The sequence below is a fragment of the Myxine glutinosa genome, chromosome 12 (assembly GCF_964187855.1).
Source record: "Myxine glutinosa chromosome 12, kmMyxGlut1.1, whole genome shotgun sequence".
NCBI classification, from domain to species: Eukaryota; Metazoa; Chordata; class Myxini; order Myxiniformes; family Myxinidae; genus Myxine; species Myxine glutinosa.
Window position 1 is genome coordinate 9,068,687 of NC_136272.1, and position 15,999 is coordinate 9,084,685.

The 15,999-nt window shown below is 49.6% G+C and overlaps 1 protein-coding gene across 5 annotated transcripts in view; it reads right to left on the reverse strand.

The window, feature by feature from the left end:
- Positions 1–10,485, reverse strand: part of LOC137438246 (SWI/SNF-related matrix-associated actin-dependent regulator of chromatin subfamily E member 1) — a 76,965-nt gene extending 66,480 nt beyond the window's left edge. For all 5 annotated transcript variants that reach the window (XM_068133335.2, XM_068133337.2, XM_068133333.2 and 2 more), the window contains exons 1-3: positions 9,576–10,485; positions 8,401–8,450; positions 7,488–7,592 (exon numbers count right to left, since the gene is read on the reverse strand). In XM_068133335.2, the coding sequence (XP_067989436.1) occupies positions 7,488–7,592; positions 8,401–8,450; positions 9,576–9,582 (162 nt within the window). In that variant the 5' untranslated portion in view covers positions 9,583–10,485. The remainder of the gene's footprint in view (positions 1–7,487; positions 7,593–8,400; positions 8,451–9,575) is intronic.
- Positions 10,486–15,999: the final 5,514 nt, after the last annotated feature.

Sequence of the window (15,999 nt, forward strand, 5' to 3'; positions counted from 1 at the left end):
GAAAGGCAACATCTTGTATCGCAAGTGGGTGGAGGTTCCCTCTGATAGAACTTCCTGGCTGGTGATAGTCCCTGACAAATTCAAGAACGTCATATTGCAACAGGTGCATGGTACCCGCTCCGGCGGCCATTTGGGCAGGACAAAGACAATATCTCGGGTCCGCCGGAGGTTCTATTGGGTGAATATGGGGCGCGACATACAGGACTGGTGTCGGAGATGCGAAGCCTGTTCTGCCAAAAAGGGACCAGCACGGAGGATGAGGGCCCCCCTTCAATGACATCAGGTGGGGGCCCCCCTTGAGCGGGTGGCTATGGATATTCTAGGACCGCTGCCCCGCACCCGCCAAGGTAATAAGTATATCCTCGTTGTAATGGACTATTTCACCAAGTGGCCGGAGGCCTACGCCCTCCCCAACCAAGAAGCAGGGGTGGTAGCGCAGGCCTTCGTGGAAGGATTTGTGTGCCGGCATGGGATTCCACAGGAGTTGCACACCGACCAGGGACGAAATTTTGAGAGCAAATTGCTAAAAGATGTGTGCAGTCTCCTGTCAATTCGGAAAACCAGAACAACGCCTTTAAGACCTCAATCTGACGGGATGGTGGAAAGATTTAACCGAACTCTAATCCAACAACTGGCACTGTTCACCGCCACCCGTCAGGATGACTGGGACGAACATCTCCCTTATTTGCTTATGGCCTACCGAACCAGCCAGCACGGGGCCACCGCATGCAGTCCAGCGTTGCTTATGTATGGGCGGGAGTTACGGGCTCCCGCCGACTTGCTATGCGGTCCCGTGCCAGACACAGTGGTTAACCCGCCGAGGGAGGGGTACGCACGTCACCTAGAGGAAGGCATGGAGCTAGTCCATGCCTTCGCCCGCCGCCAACTCCATCTGGCGGGGGAAAAGATGAAGCGCAGGTACGACGACCGGAGCCAGGGGAGTCAATACGCTCCGGGGATGAAGATTTGGTTCTTTAATCCCCGGAGGCGGAAGGGAAGGTGCCCAAAGCTCACCTCCCCCTGGCAAGGCCCAGGAGTCGTCCTGTCGCAAATCTGTGACGTGGTCAGTAAGATCAAAATGGGGCCACGAGCCCTCCCTCGGATCGTCCACGCCGACCGGATAAGACCTTACACCGGCGAGCAGGCGCCCCCGTGGATTGCCTCGGCTTTAGATGCCGAGGCGGGACCCAGTACCTCTGAATAAGGGGGGCTTATTAGTGCCAGAGGACTGGGGGATTGAGGAGCGATAGGCCCAGTGGGTAAGGGTGGCATCCCTGCCACCCTTCCCATGGGGGGCAAATGCGCAATAGATTACGGGGTGATGGCAGTGAAAACTAGCCCGGGTGGGTTAGGTTATATTGATAGGGATCTAGCGAAGATGACATTAGGTAACGTTAAGTTTAGTTAGTGACTGATACCTGTAGTGGGGACGCAGGTAGTTTAGTGTGGATGATAATGACGAGGGAGCGCAATAGTTTAAAGGGACGACTGGGAAGCGCAAGTTTCAGAGGGGAGTAGTTAGCTGAGATGATGCCGTGTGTGTGAGGATTGAACAGGTGTGATTGCACAGGTGTGCAATTGGACAGGTGTGTGGAGCAGTGTATGAGTAGTGAGTGTGTTGATCAGCGCGAATGCGCTTGGGGAGAGAAGGGTGCAGGTGGCACCAGGTGTGAGAGCACAGGTGTGCAGGTACAGGTGTGTGGAGAGAGTTGGAGTAAGTGGTACGGAGTGGTGTGCATGGTGCGAAGGTGTGGATGGGGGAAGAGTGGACCCCTTTCACGAGTACCCGGGGCGGGTAGTGTAAGTGTTAGGTAGAGGGTATAGGTAAATTGTGGTTGGATATTGGAAATTGTGGTGCGGTTGCAGAATGGTATTGCGGATGGGTGCATTAGTGTTGTGGAAATGGCTGGGCGTGTAGCCTGTTAGTGTGTGTAGTTGGTTGGGCACTCCACCACTGTGAGGATGTCGGCCAGGTGAGGCCGCAGGTGGGCTCTGGGAGCCGGTAGAGTTGTGGATGGGGCCCGAGGATCCGGAGGACGGACCCGGGTAGCCCAGTGCCAGAGAGGGCACCGAGTGGGGAGAGCGCCAGAGGGCCTTCCCCAGGTAGTTAGGTTAGGGTAAGGAGCAGGTAAGCTCGGAGGCAACTGCAGTGGTGGAGGTGTGCAGGTGGGTAGACCCGCTGGGAGAGGTACACGCCACAGCCCAGAAATTGTGCGAGGGCACCGGGAGATGAATCGGGGGAGTGAGACCCCAAATTGAAAAGCACCACAGTTTGGTCAATGGGCATTGGTTTTTAGAACCCATAGTGTAAGAGGGCCAATGGTTTGGCAGGAGAAAGACCCCGGGTAATGTAAAGTTGTTAAAGTCATTTAGGAAATAGTTAGGATTGATGAACCTGTCGCACCATACGCAGCCACTTACCTGTGGTGATGATGATGACTCCACACCTGTGTTTTCTTTGTTTTGTTGCAGGAAATGAGATTGCTGTGGATTTGTGAGACGCATCACGACGTGGATGAGACATTGGGGTGATTCCATCTCTCCCTCCCTAGGAGGGACTGATGATGAATTGGTGATAGCAAATTATGATGTGGAGTTGGAGATGGCAAATTTTGATGAGAGTTGAAAATGGCAAATTTGATTGGTTAGGAGGGAGAGAAGACGAATTTGGTTTATGGGAGGAACGGGGAAGACAGTAGGGATGTTTGTTGATTTGTAAAATAGATGTTTATGGGTAGTGTTGTGTTTTGTGGATACAGTAAGGGGTAAGGGAGGGGCCATGTAGGTTACCTGGTGGGGGGGGGGGGGGGAGCGTACGGTAGGAACGTACCTGTCTCACCTGGTTCCCATGTGCCCCCAGTGTGCATTACCTTACATTGCGTGCACTTTTGCGCCCTTACCACCTTACTCACTTGTCTGCTTCTTTTGTCTCCCACCTCCGAGGATCTGGCTTTGGGGCAGAGAGAGAGGAGAGAGAGGTGCTGGCTCCGCAGTTGTGGGCCTGCACTTTCGCTGCTTGCTGCCACACGGATCGATACACCATATGGACCGCAATTTTGGTGGCCACCCACAATGGACCGCAGTTCGTTTGCGGCCAAGCACCACCCGTGGATGGACCTATGGGTCAACGTGGCACCTATGCCATACAGGTGAACCACTTATAGTTGGCCCCCTGACGGCCACAATAAAGAAATGGACGCGGTTGGCGCCTTTCTTTATTTTTTTGAAAGAGGCAAGAAGGCCAAGTGCACCACACGAAGAGCAAGAGACACCTGCAGGGTTAGGGGTTGTTGAATTTATTTTTATTCATTGAACAATGGTGACTGCACCGGATGGTGCTGACTGTGTGATGGGGTGGTGCTTTTGGTGCTGGGAAGGGGTGCTCTGCACATTATTAAAGGCCGTAGGCCACAGAGCACTCGTGGGTTGGTGTATCGATGCTGGCATGCGTGCTCTCTCTATGCATAACATCTGCATGTGTTCCTCCAAAAACAGGTCCTGGATCGTAGTGTAAATATCAGCGTAGTCTTGTAAATAATGCTCCCTACCGGCTGTATGTTTAGTTTGCGAATTCTTTCCGGATTCGGTTATCCTGTGGGTGTGTTTCTGTGAGGAGAAGGGTGCAACGTCGCAGGGGGACATATTTACTCATTTGTGAATATCTGTAAAACTGTCGCACTCAGGGTAGAGTTAATAGTAGAGGGAACTACATCTGAGTGCCACACTAAAATAGGTAAAAATTTATCGGGTCGGGACGCCCCGAGGGTAGAGAAGGGTGCAATGTTGCGGATATGGGACTTGGCCTCAATATCCGCTTGTAAATACTCCCCTATTTCCCCAATACTCCCCAACTATCCCCAATCCCCCATTCCCTAGTCCCATTGCCTGTAAATAACACTCTGTAGAACCGACCTTCCCCTTTTTCCCCCATTAAATGTCGTGCCCAGGTCCACCGCATCTCACGTAGACAACTTTCGGACATCTTGCTAGTTATTCTTAGTCTATGTCAGTTAAGGACTCGTTTCCATTAATTCTGACTCTTCGTTGCACCAGAATGTGATTATATGGCACCAGTAGTGAGTTTAGGACCTCCCCATACCTCCTCCCATCTTCCCCATGAAACAACAACAATAACAACAACAACAACAACAACAACTACAACAACGGCGTGCGGGGAGTGTGCGTCCTCACACCGGCTTGGTTAGCCGCCATTGACCATGCGCTCCGACGGGGTTACCACGAAGGGGCTCACTGTCAGCTCCTCGTCAAGGGCGGAGCCGGTAACCCCCCCGCACCCGATAAGAAGGGCGGACCGATTCCATCTGGGGCGGAGCTAACTAGCCGAGGGCGTGTCACTCCCCGCCGGATATACGCAGCGACTTACCGGATGTGAGATCAGATGCGCCTGAACCACGGAGAGCAAAGGACGCCACCCCCAGCGCGACGATACCTCCCCGCATCTTTGGACCGGACCGGGTCGATTCTGTCCTTGAGCCAAGAGTGCACCTTGAGCCATCGACTGCCCGCTTTCCTTGCCATCAATCCCCGTGTGAGTCAGTTTTGTCCTGTTTATCTGTGGTCTGTCGGGAATAAGATAAGTGTGTCTAAGTGCCTATCTTTCTATGCTGTCCCTCTCATCCCTGTAATCTGACCTTCCGCAATATTATAACCTCCTCCGGAGGTCTTGAGAACTGAACCCTTGGTGTCGTGTCATTTTAACCCAGCCGTTGTGTCCTTTTCCTCAATTGATTTAGCGTAGCGCGACTCGGCAAACGTTCGAGTATAATCGGGTAACTTGTGCGGACACGGCGGCCATTCCGCTCGGCCCACCCTAACATCAAAGTCGTGTCTGTAACAATATATATATATATATATATACACATGACAAGGATACCTGTCCGTTCGTGGTTATGCTGATTGGCTGTGTGAGGCTAGGTGTACTGTGATTGGCTCCTGGCAAGATTATCGGGTAGGCTTATTAAATGCTGTTATTCGACATCTGATTCAAATTTTTTTTTTTTTTTTTTTTTTTTTTTTTACTCATGAACGGAACTCAATGCCTAAATAATTATGTCTGAAGCTGGAGTGAAATCGTAAAAAAAATTTAGGGAAAAAATATTTTTTTAAACCCAATATAATTAAATAACAGGCTTCACGGGATGAGGTAAAATTGCTCCAAACAGAAGTGTTATATCCACAGTCACCCCTGAGTTCCCTATAACTTTTCTCTTTACTCTTCAGGGTGAAAAAGACCAACAGAGACCATTAAAAGCATCAAATGTCGAAAGGTTGGAACAGATCGCTGTCACAGGCGTTTTGAGGCACACAGTTTGTGTAGGCCGCAGGCCTTAAGCCTGCCAGCCTATAGGATAATTCCTTTATGGTCCAGTGGAAATGGAATCAATCCAAGCTATATAAACACAATGTATTAATTATAAGCAATAGCAATGTTTTGGTTTCATTACAAAACCCTGGAGTTGTTATTTTTTGAGGCATCGAGCAATCAGGTCAGCGTTTTGCGCCGATACACTGTCCGTGTTTTTATTTTATTTTATTTGGGAAGTGAATGAGGCTGTGCTTATACATCGTACATCGCAAAAAGTTGGTTTTTATTATTTCTGAAGCAAAAACTGTAGGTTTGTGCATTTCCCATTTACGCCTGAAACACATCAAATAAATCCCGGTCAACATTTCAATCCGTTCATGTTTAGAATCCCGTTTCGACCTCCTCCCCCCCCCCCCCCCTCCACCCTCCACCCTCCCACTACTGTTTATTTTGTCCTGTTGCGTCCTCATCCGTTTAGTGTTCTAGTGCTTCCATGAGCTCTGACTCTGCATACAAAAACGGCATACGTTGCCAACCATTGCCTCAGGCTTGATGGGCCTAATGGTCTCTTTCTGTGTTGAAGGTTCTTGGAAGGGAAGTCACCTATTATATATTGTGAATGGTGGCGTCTGCCCATGCATTTGTCTGTCCCCCGTTTACAGCGACCGCTTCCCGCGCTGTATTTGAAAAGCTCAACATTCACTTTTGAAATGACAGGGGGAACAGGCATGAGTAAATTTGAAGCCAAATTTGATTTACTAGTGAGATGCTACGCACGGGTGGGAGGCCAGAAGCAAACAGGCAATGCAGATACGGCGAATGCTAAAGCATGAAACCAATAAATTCCACATTCCTGTAGCACCTTCAGTCGCACATCAGGCATGGACAGCAAGTTCGTGAAGGACTTCCATGAAAAACATACCCGTTCACAAACAAACGGGTACGTTCACGTATAGAAACATCGATCGTGGGTCCGTGGCGAATCTGCATATGGCGTTCCGCGAAGTTCACGTTCAGAAAGTAGAAACCATCACGGCATGTCGTCATTCACTTGAACTCGATATCCCTTTTTTTCATTCCAAACAACATAACTCCAATCACAAAATAAACTTTTAACAACATTGTTAATGTTTCCTTCATTGTAAAAACGACCAAGTCAACAGTTAAAAGGATTTTGAGCCGATAGGTGTTACGGCCTCGGCAAGATCATTGGAGACAGCGATCTGTTGGCTTATACACCGCCCAAATAGCTATGTGGAATTCTCTCATGTAGAGATTAAACCCACGTCGTTTGAAATTTGGCCGAGGTCATTATTTACTTTTAATGATGTTTATATACGAATCAAAAAGAAGATAATTGGTTTTGGGTCGCCCTTTCCGCATATCTCGTGAGATTGTGAGTTGGAGAGACGGCCGTGATGGCGGGGAGGGGGTTGGCATTCTCTCAAGCAGGGATTCAACCCATGTCCTTATAAAAGGTCTTTGTCCGAGGTCACCGAGTCCGATCGGTGCAGCCGTGCAGCGATCGGTGCAGCACCCGGGAAAATAACATTATGCGGGAGTCCAAACCTGAAAATGCTGGAGGCCAAAGCTGAAATTGGAAAAACAATATAGCCTATTTTACTCCAGGAGATCCCAGGATTACCCACCCAAAATATCGTTGCGTTCGGTTCAGCCGTTTTTGCCGTACCTTTGAATGGACGGACAGACGGACGGACAGGGACTGACAGACAGACGGACGGACATTTGGTGAATTATAGTAAGATAAACCAAGATATTTTGCCCTCCTTTTGAACAAATCCAACATCCACTGCCCTATATGTTGCACCACCATTTTGCGGTGGGTGGTATAAGTAGCTCAGAGCTTTGTCTCTGAATGAACCAATGAGTGCAACACAATTGACCTTTTTAAAGTCCATTAAGCATTGTTTTAATTGATATATTCAACTTAACTGTTTCCCGTCACTGGGGACGGATACTTTTGCTAGCTATTCCCCTTCACTTGGGACAGGTACTCTTCCTAGTACTATTTATATATATCTCACACAAGCATACATACAATATCCATGGACATGGCAATTTCCAGTACATGTGTACGTCCATTTACTTCTCTACCTTCATTCACTACGTTTTTAATTTTTTTAATTTATGTATTACATACCATCGCTCGGGTGTTGCTCCCTGGCTGCCCTCCCAGCTTGAAGTTGTTGTATGCCAGGTGACTGTAAGGATTGTATCCCACGAACGCTGGATGGCTCGGCGTTTGCTGAGGATCACAGGACAGCAAAGGGTCTGCGTTAGCTACCGGCATCACCATGGGTAGGAAAATTGGTCATGGTTATTATCAAACGATAAGTACAGATGTGCTTATTCCTCCATTCACATAGCTTTAAAACAGCTGTTCACCACCATCTCTCATCTTCCCCCTCCAAAACCTTGATCTTTTCTACCCCTGTTGATTCACCCCAGATCCACTTTTTTGAAATACCAACTTTTCCTGGAAGTTCTAGCAGTGTCCTTGTGTTTTATACTTCTCCCACCTCCCCCGCCCCCTTCCCATGCCTCCACCCCCCAAGCCCCCACAGATCTCCCGATGTCCCTGCTCTCAAATGTTGTACTTGTGTGCATCCCTCTCTCTCCCCATCTTGTCTCCCGCTCCCTTTATCATATGTTTTATGTGTCAGTTTGTCTTTTTGTGATTAATGTTAACTCTTACACGAGCCTCGATCTTGTATACAAAATAAATAAATAAAAATAAATAAAAGGATCCACTTTTCAAAGCCTCAATAACTACAGTGCCCATTGTGCTGCTGGATATCGGGAAGTCACCTGCTCTCCTGTGGTCAAGAAAGCCAAAAGAGGAGCTCGGCACAAGTCACGCCATGGGATTGAGCATTAATCCAATAATCTGGGAGAACGCCACTCCATATACCTTCCCTCGGTTAAAAAGACCAACCTCACAGAATATCAATTGGCTTGGGGACAGGTTCAGGAAGAGGGAGGTGGTAAGGGCCTCAAGAGCATGCTTTACATTAAATGTACAATATTCGGATAATCCAAAAATATTGCTTTACCGCAGGTGCAGTTGTCCCTGCAGTAGAAGGAGCTGCAACAGGTGGTCGTCCTGCAAGAGAAATTAAGGAAACGTAAAGGGGATTGACGTCGTCGAGAGCGATAGAGCTTTAAACAGCTGGCAAGATGGCGTTAACAAGTTAATCGACTATTGTGGGGAATAACAATCAATTCATGAAGTTACAAACGAGCGCTAAGGTTAAGCAACGTGCATGAAGGACTGACAGGCGAGTGGGAAAGTACCTATTGGACCTAGTCAGTGGTTTGCAGGATTGAAGGGACCTCGGACAGAGACCATGACCTCGGACAGAGACCATGACCTCGGAGAGAGACCATGACCTCGGACAGAGACCATGACCTCGGACAGAGACCATGACCTACGACAGAGACCATGACCTATGACAGAAACCATGACCTCGGACAGAGACCATGACCTCGGACAGAGACCATGACCTCGGACAGAGACCATGACCTACGACAGAGACCATGACCTACGACAGAGATCCATGACCTCGGAGAGAGACTATGACCGTGGACAGAGACCACGACCTCGGACAGAGACCATGGCCTAGGACAGAGACCATGACCTAGGACAGAGACCATGACCTAGGACAGAGACCATGACCTAGGATAGGGACCATGACGTCGGACAGAAACCATGACCTCGGACAGAGACCATGACCTAGGACAGAGACCATGACCTAGGACAGAGACCATGACCTCAGACAGACCATGAGCTAGGACAGAGACCATGGCCTCAGACAGAAACCATGACCTCGGACTTATGGACCATATGTACTAAGCTTGCAGGATTGAAGGGACCGAGGGACCATGAGGCCAATGACTGGTGGAGAGGGGGTGGGGAGGGGGGGCACCTCGACCTCAGAGGTAATAAGCTTGTAGCATTGAAGGGGCTGAGGAACCATGACCGACGGGAGCGAAGGAAAGCACCGAGGACAACAAGACAGATGGGATGTCGGAACCATGATCGGTCAGTGGGATTGCAGGAGGGAAAGGAGTTGGTTTATGGTTGGGGGCGACGGGAAGGGGACACCTTATGACCATGGATGGTGACAGGGAATGGACCGAAGATCTTTGTGAACGGGAGGAAGAGCAACCAGGTGATGATGGTCGACAATAACATCAATAAATAAATGTATAAACCACCATTACTTACTCGACATGATTCTTTCTTCAAGAGACAGAATCCCAGGTGTCCTACCGGATACAACAGAATTAAAGGAAACCTCCGCTTTCAATGGTACGTCAGCCCCAGGTGGGCACTGCTCGCGACAGGTCACGAGGATCGCGGCTGCACCACGTGACGAGTCGAAGACCCGTCGAACGATCACCAGGTGGGAGCCTCGGTCTCGGACGATCACCAGGTGGGAGCCTCGGTCTCGGACGATCACCAGGTGGGAGCCTCGGTCTCGGACGATCACCAGGTGTGAGCCTCGGTCTCGGACGATCACCAGGTGGGAGCCTCGGTCTCGGACGATCACCAGGTGTGAGCCTCGGTCTCGGACTATCACCAGGTTGGAGCCTCGGTCTCGGACGATCACCAGGTTGGAGCCTCGGTCTCGGACGATCACCAGGTTGGAGCCTCGGTCTCGGACGATCACCAGGTGTGAGCCGCGGTCTCGGACGATCACCAGGTGTGAGCCGCGGTCTCGGACGATCACCAGGTGTGAGCCGCGGTCTCGGACGATCACCAGGTGTGAGCCGCGGTCTCGGACGATCACCAGGTGTGAGCCGCGGTCTCGGACGATCACCAGGTGTGAGCCGCGGTCTCGGACGATCACCAGGTGTGAGCCTCGGTCTCGGACGATCACCAGGTGTGAGCCTCGGTCTCGGACGATCACCAGGTGTGAGCCTCGGTCTCGGACGGGGATCCCGCGCGGAATGTACTGTATTTCCTGGACGCGATTCCCACGATGCCATCGACGATCGTCCGGACGTTCACCGGCACCTTCATCGTCCCGCCATTCCTCAATCGATCCATGTCTTTCGGAATATTTTACAGAAAGATTTAAAAAACGAACTTCATGAAACAAAACGATCGACGTTGCGATTAATTTTTGGATGGAGTTAATTAATTAATCCACGAAACGGTCTGAACTCGTGGTTCCGGGAAATGTAAAGAAGCTTCAGCAAATGAAAGCGCGACAACAGATTCATCACTACCGGTACCGTATTTAAATAAATGAACAGTAGTGGTGAAAAAATAAACAATAACAATTCGCTCCACCCACGGACGTGCAGCATCTCGGAGCACGCCGTCCTTCAATGGCCACGTTGAGCCGGCCGTTGTGGCTTCTGATTTAGGTGCTTGAAGGGAACACGACTCGGCCTTCGCACACTCTGTCCATACACACAAGAAATTTAGATGCAGGAGGCCATTCGGCCCATCATGCCTGCGCCACATCAACACCAGGCCAATCCATATAAAGGACGAGGGCGACACGCTTCGACGTCACCGATAGACTCCGCCCACATTATTACGTCATTATACATACTTGCACCAAATTTGATTTAAATCCCTTCAGCTGTTGTCGTGTCACATTTTAACCTGACAGCCAATCCACAAGCCCTCACCTTAGCTAATGACCTCCTATGTGTTACCTTATCAAATATACCTGGTTAGAGTCTAGATATGTACGATATCCACCACCATTCCCTCATCCACCCAATCAAAAACTGCTTCCACGAGCTCAGATTTGTTAGACAAGACCTACCTTTGGTAAACCCATACTGACTACCTTTAATTAGTTTGCATCGATTTAAACGGTTCCTTGATTGATCTGGTCCCCGATTAGTGCCTCCAACACCTTTCCCACAACAAAAGTCAAACTAACAGGTCGATATATAGTTCCCCCATTAATCTCTCGATCCTTTATTAAACAAGGAGAAAAAGACATAAAATGTCATATCCCCCGTGGTTTTAATAATTTTGCTGTACTGAATTACAGGGCTTTACGATTTTTATGATTTTAGACCCATATTTACAAGATTTATGTGAATGCTCCTTGCCATCCACCGTTTGCCCTTCACGTGACTCGTGGTGGTCCCTCTCGGCTCTCCCCCCGTTGGTATTTTTGTGCACATAAGATTGTTCACGGTTCTGTTTAATTATTTAAATATGTTTAACCTTTCCCCTTCAGTGTTTTACTCAGTGGTATTTTACAACACGCTGTTTTTCTTCCGATTTAAAAGGCTTTTCTCAATTTCCTCTCCAACTCATTCCACCTCAAAAAAAAGAAATTCAATATCTTATACGTCTCCCTCACTACATGGTCTAAATTCACATTCATTCCATCCCTCCTCCATCATTCTGAACCGGATTGCTAACTTGAAAATCACAACAAACCCAATTTGTTTTCAATGTTCGTCTTTCATTAATCATCCACTTTCTAAACTCCCCTCTTGCCCCTCCCATCCAAATCCCTCCCCTTGCACCTACACTCCTAAACTCCCCCCTTGCCCCGCCACTCTTAAACTCCCCCCCTACCCCTCCACTCCTGAACTCCCCCCTTGCCCTTCCACTCCTGAACTCCCCCCTTGCCCTTCCCCTCCTAAACTCCCCCCTCACTCCTCCCCTTCAAAACTCCCCCCCAACCCCTCCCATTCAAATCTCCCCCCATACCATTCCTCTCCAATTCTCCCTCCTCTCCCCTCCTCCTCAAAGCTGCCTCCTCCCCACTTCGTCTCCCTTCTATCTCATACCTCCACCCCCCCCCCAACCTTCTTCTTTCCTCTGCCCCCCCCCCTCAAACAACCCCTCACTGTGCCTCATCCCTTCACCTTCAAACGTTTCATCCTCCTCATCCTTCCCTTTCTTGGAACTCTTCTGCAATCGCTGACACACTAACAACTGCTCTCCCTACCTCCCCCTCTCATCCTTCATTTTACCCTACTCCTCCCCTCCCCTGTCCTGTACCCGATGCTCCCCCTCTCTCTTCATTAACGGTATGGACCTCAAACATCCGGGGCCTTCGCTCAAACCTGACTGATCTCTCCATACAGGTTGCTTCTGACAATCCAGACTTGATCTGCTTAACAGAGACTTTCCTCCTTCAAGATGTCTCTGATTCCTTAATATCTCTTCCTGGTTACTCCCTCCTCCGGTATGATAGACCTGAGCCTCGGCCTGGTGGTGGGGTGGCTATCTTTATCAAAAACTCTCTTCCTCACTCTCCTTGCACTGCCCTCTCTCCTCCTCACCCCCAGGAGTACCTCTGGCTACGGCTTCCTCTCCGCTCCCACCTTTTGTTCATATGTGTTCTGTACCGTCCCCCAAACAGTGATGACTCCATCTACATTTCACTGTCTGACAACATGGACCAACTTCTATCCACTCATCCCAACTCTCTCTTCCTCATATGTGGTGACTTCAATTGTCATCATGCCACCTGGTTGGGTGTGGGTTCCTCTCTCACCAGTCATGGCACCTCAGCAAAGAACTTCTGTGACTCACTGGGCTTGACACAATCTGTCAATTTCCCGACCCGGATCTCAGCCAATGGAGTATCTTCTCTTCTAGACTTGGTTATGACTAACTTCCCTGCTAATGTCTGCTGCTCTTCTTCTGCTCCAATCGGTTCTTCTGATCATGTGCTTGTCAAAGTGGACATCTCTCTGGCCATTCTCAGAGAGCCTCCTCAGCGTCGACGAGTCTGGTATTTCACTCAGGCCGACTGGGACGGTCTTCAAGCAGCCATCAATCGTCTGGATTGGTCTCCCATCTCCACTGCCTCTGACATCAATTCTTCCTGGGAATTCTTCCAAAGCAAACTGATCTCTCTCATGCATAGATTTATCCCATCTCGCCTTCAGTTGTCTTACCCTTCCTCCCGTCCATGGTACACTGAATCTTGTGGTGAGGCAGTTGCCCTGAAACAACTTGCCTTTGCCTCTTGGAAGGCTAATCCAACTGAAGGAAATCTCAGTTCCTTCCACCAAGCTCGGAACAAGTGTGTGTCTACCCTCAGGAGTGCCAGGAAGCACTATCTCTCCTCACTCAAGAATGAACTCTCAAACCTGTCTCCTTCCTCCAAATCCTGGTGGCGTCTGGTCAAATCCGTTTCTGGTGTTTGTTCTCCCTCCATCCCCTCCCTTACCTCAAATGGCCACACAGTTGACATCGCACGTGACAAAGCCGAATGCCTCAACTCTGTGTTTGCCTCAAAATCCTTAGTCCCAAACCCATCTCTCTCTGTTCCCACCTTTCCCAGTCGAACCAAACTGCTCCTGGACTCTGTGACCTTCTCTCCTGACAAGGTGGAGGAGTTTTTGTCAAACCTCGACTCTGATTCTGCAACTGGACCAGATGGCATCAGCCCACGGGTCCTAAAATCCTGCTCTGCCGCTCTATCTCACCCTCTCTCTGTTCTTTTCACCCTATCTTTTGCTCAAGGTCATCTGCCAGCATCCTGGAAATCAGCAAACATTACCGCTTTACACAAAAAAGGTGCAAAAACAGATCCTTGCAACTACAGACCAATCAGCCTGCTCCCAACTATCAGCAAAGTCATGGAATCCATCATTGCTTCGGATATGAAATCTTTCCTCTTCTCCAATGGCTTGATCTCTGATCATCAATTTGGTTTCAGACCAGGTCACTCTACTCTGGACATGCTGCTTCTGCTGTCTCAACAATGGATGGAGGTCCTCAATGCCAAACAGGAAATCAGAGCTGTCTCCCTTGACATATCACGTGCCTTCGATACGGTCTGGCACCCAGCTCTGCTCACCAAACTCTCCTCCTATGGTATCCATGGAAATCTCCATGCATGGCTTGCGGACTTCCTCTCTGGTCGTAGTCAACGTGTGGCCCTGAATGGATTTCTCTCATCTCCCCTTCCCGTTCAGGCTGGAGTTCCCCAAGGCAGTGTGCTGGGCCCTCTGCTTTTTCTGGTCTTTATCAATGATCTCTCCGACTCTCTGGAAAATCCTCTGTATCTCTTTGCTGATGACGCCACTCTCTGCCGCTCCATTCCTCTTCCCTCAGATCGGCAGTCTGCAGCCTCCTCACTCTCTGAAGACCTGGACAAAATCAGACTGGTCAAACATGTGGAACATGTCTTTCAATCCTGACAAATCTCACACTCTTACTATGTCTCTCCGAAAAGATCGACTGGACAACCCTCCCATCTACTTTCTCAACAATCCTCTCCAAGAAGTTCTGTCGCTCAAGCTTTTGGGTCTCACCATTTGCCATGATCTTTCTTGGGAAAACCACATTTCCAAGCTGGCCTCCAAAGCCAGTCGCCGACTGGGCATCCTCCGTCGTGCGAAGTCCTTCCTAGGCACACCTGAGCTCCTCACCACATACAAGGCTTTCATCCGCAGCTCAATGGAATACTGTTCTCCCCTATGGGCTGGTGCTCCTGCCTCACACCTGGCTCGGCTTCACGCTGTTGAATCCAAAGCTTTCAGAATCATTGGAATCTCCCGCGATGAAGCTATCTCTGAGGGCCTTTCACTCACTCACCGCAGGCAGGTAGGTGGTCTTTCTGTCTTCTACCGACTCCTCTCCGGCCTTGCTCCCCCAGCTCTCTCTGTGCTCTGTCCCCCAAATATTCCTACAGGTCGCACAAGATCTGCCAGCCACCCTCTGATGGTTAAACTGCCGAAATCTCAGCTCTCTGCTCACCTTCACTCTTTCATTCCTCTTTTCTCCCGCCTCTGGAACAAACTCCCATACTCACTTCAATCACACTCCTCCCTCCAGGTCTTCAAAACAGCTGTTCACCACCATCTCTTATCTTCCCCCATCCAAAACCTTGATCTTTTCTACCCCCACTAATTCACCCCAGATCCACCTTGTTTGAAATTCCAACTTCTTTCCTGGAAGTCTTGGCAGTGTCCATACGTTTTATACCTCTCCCACCCCCCCCCCTTCCCATGCCTTCCCCCCAAAGCCCTCTCCCTCCCACAGTTCTCTCGATGTCTCTATGTCTCTCGGTCCCTGCTCTCAAATGTTGTGTTTGTGTCCTTCCCCCTCTCTCACCATCTTGTCTACCGCTCCCGATGTTATTTGTTTTGTGTGTCTGTTTGTCTTTCTGTGTGATTAATGTTCGCTCTTTCACGAGCCTCGATCTTGTATACAACAACAAAAAAAAAAAAAAAAAAAAAAAAAAATGCACAACTGACACGAGTGGTCATGTGACCATGGAAGATTGCGTACGAACGGTCAAGGTGACTGGATTGAGATCTCAGGCCTTAGGGTCTCGAGTTTGACCCCCTGTCGTGCCATTGAAATAACACCAGGTGGGTTGACCTAGACCGTCATCCTTTCGAGGTCGGCAAAAGCTGGCACCTTCCGAGATCACGAGTGCCAGCTTGCTGGTAACAGGGGCACTGGTGTGCTTCCAGAAATTGATACAACCAGCAGCCACAGGCTACGGACAACAACAAAACAACAACCGGCATTTTAAGGCCATTTTCCCTGCTGAGCGGGGGTTGGCCTTGCGGTCCCCATGACGATATTCTCCATTTTGCCCTGTTTTCTGCATCTCCCCTTGTTAACCCCCTTGCCCGCATTTCTTCTTCCACCATCTTTAGCCAAGTCTTTCTCGGTCTTCCCCGTCCTCTACTTCCTT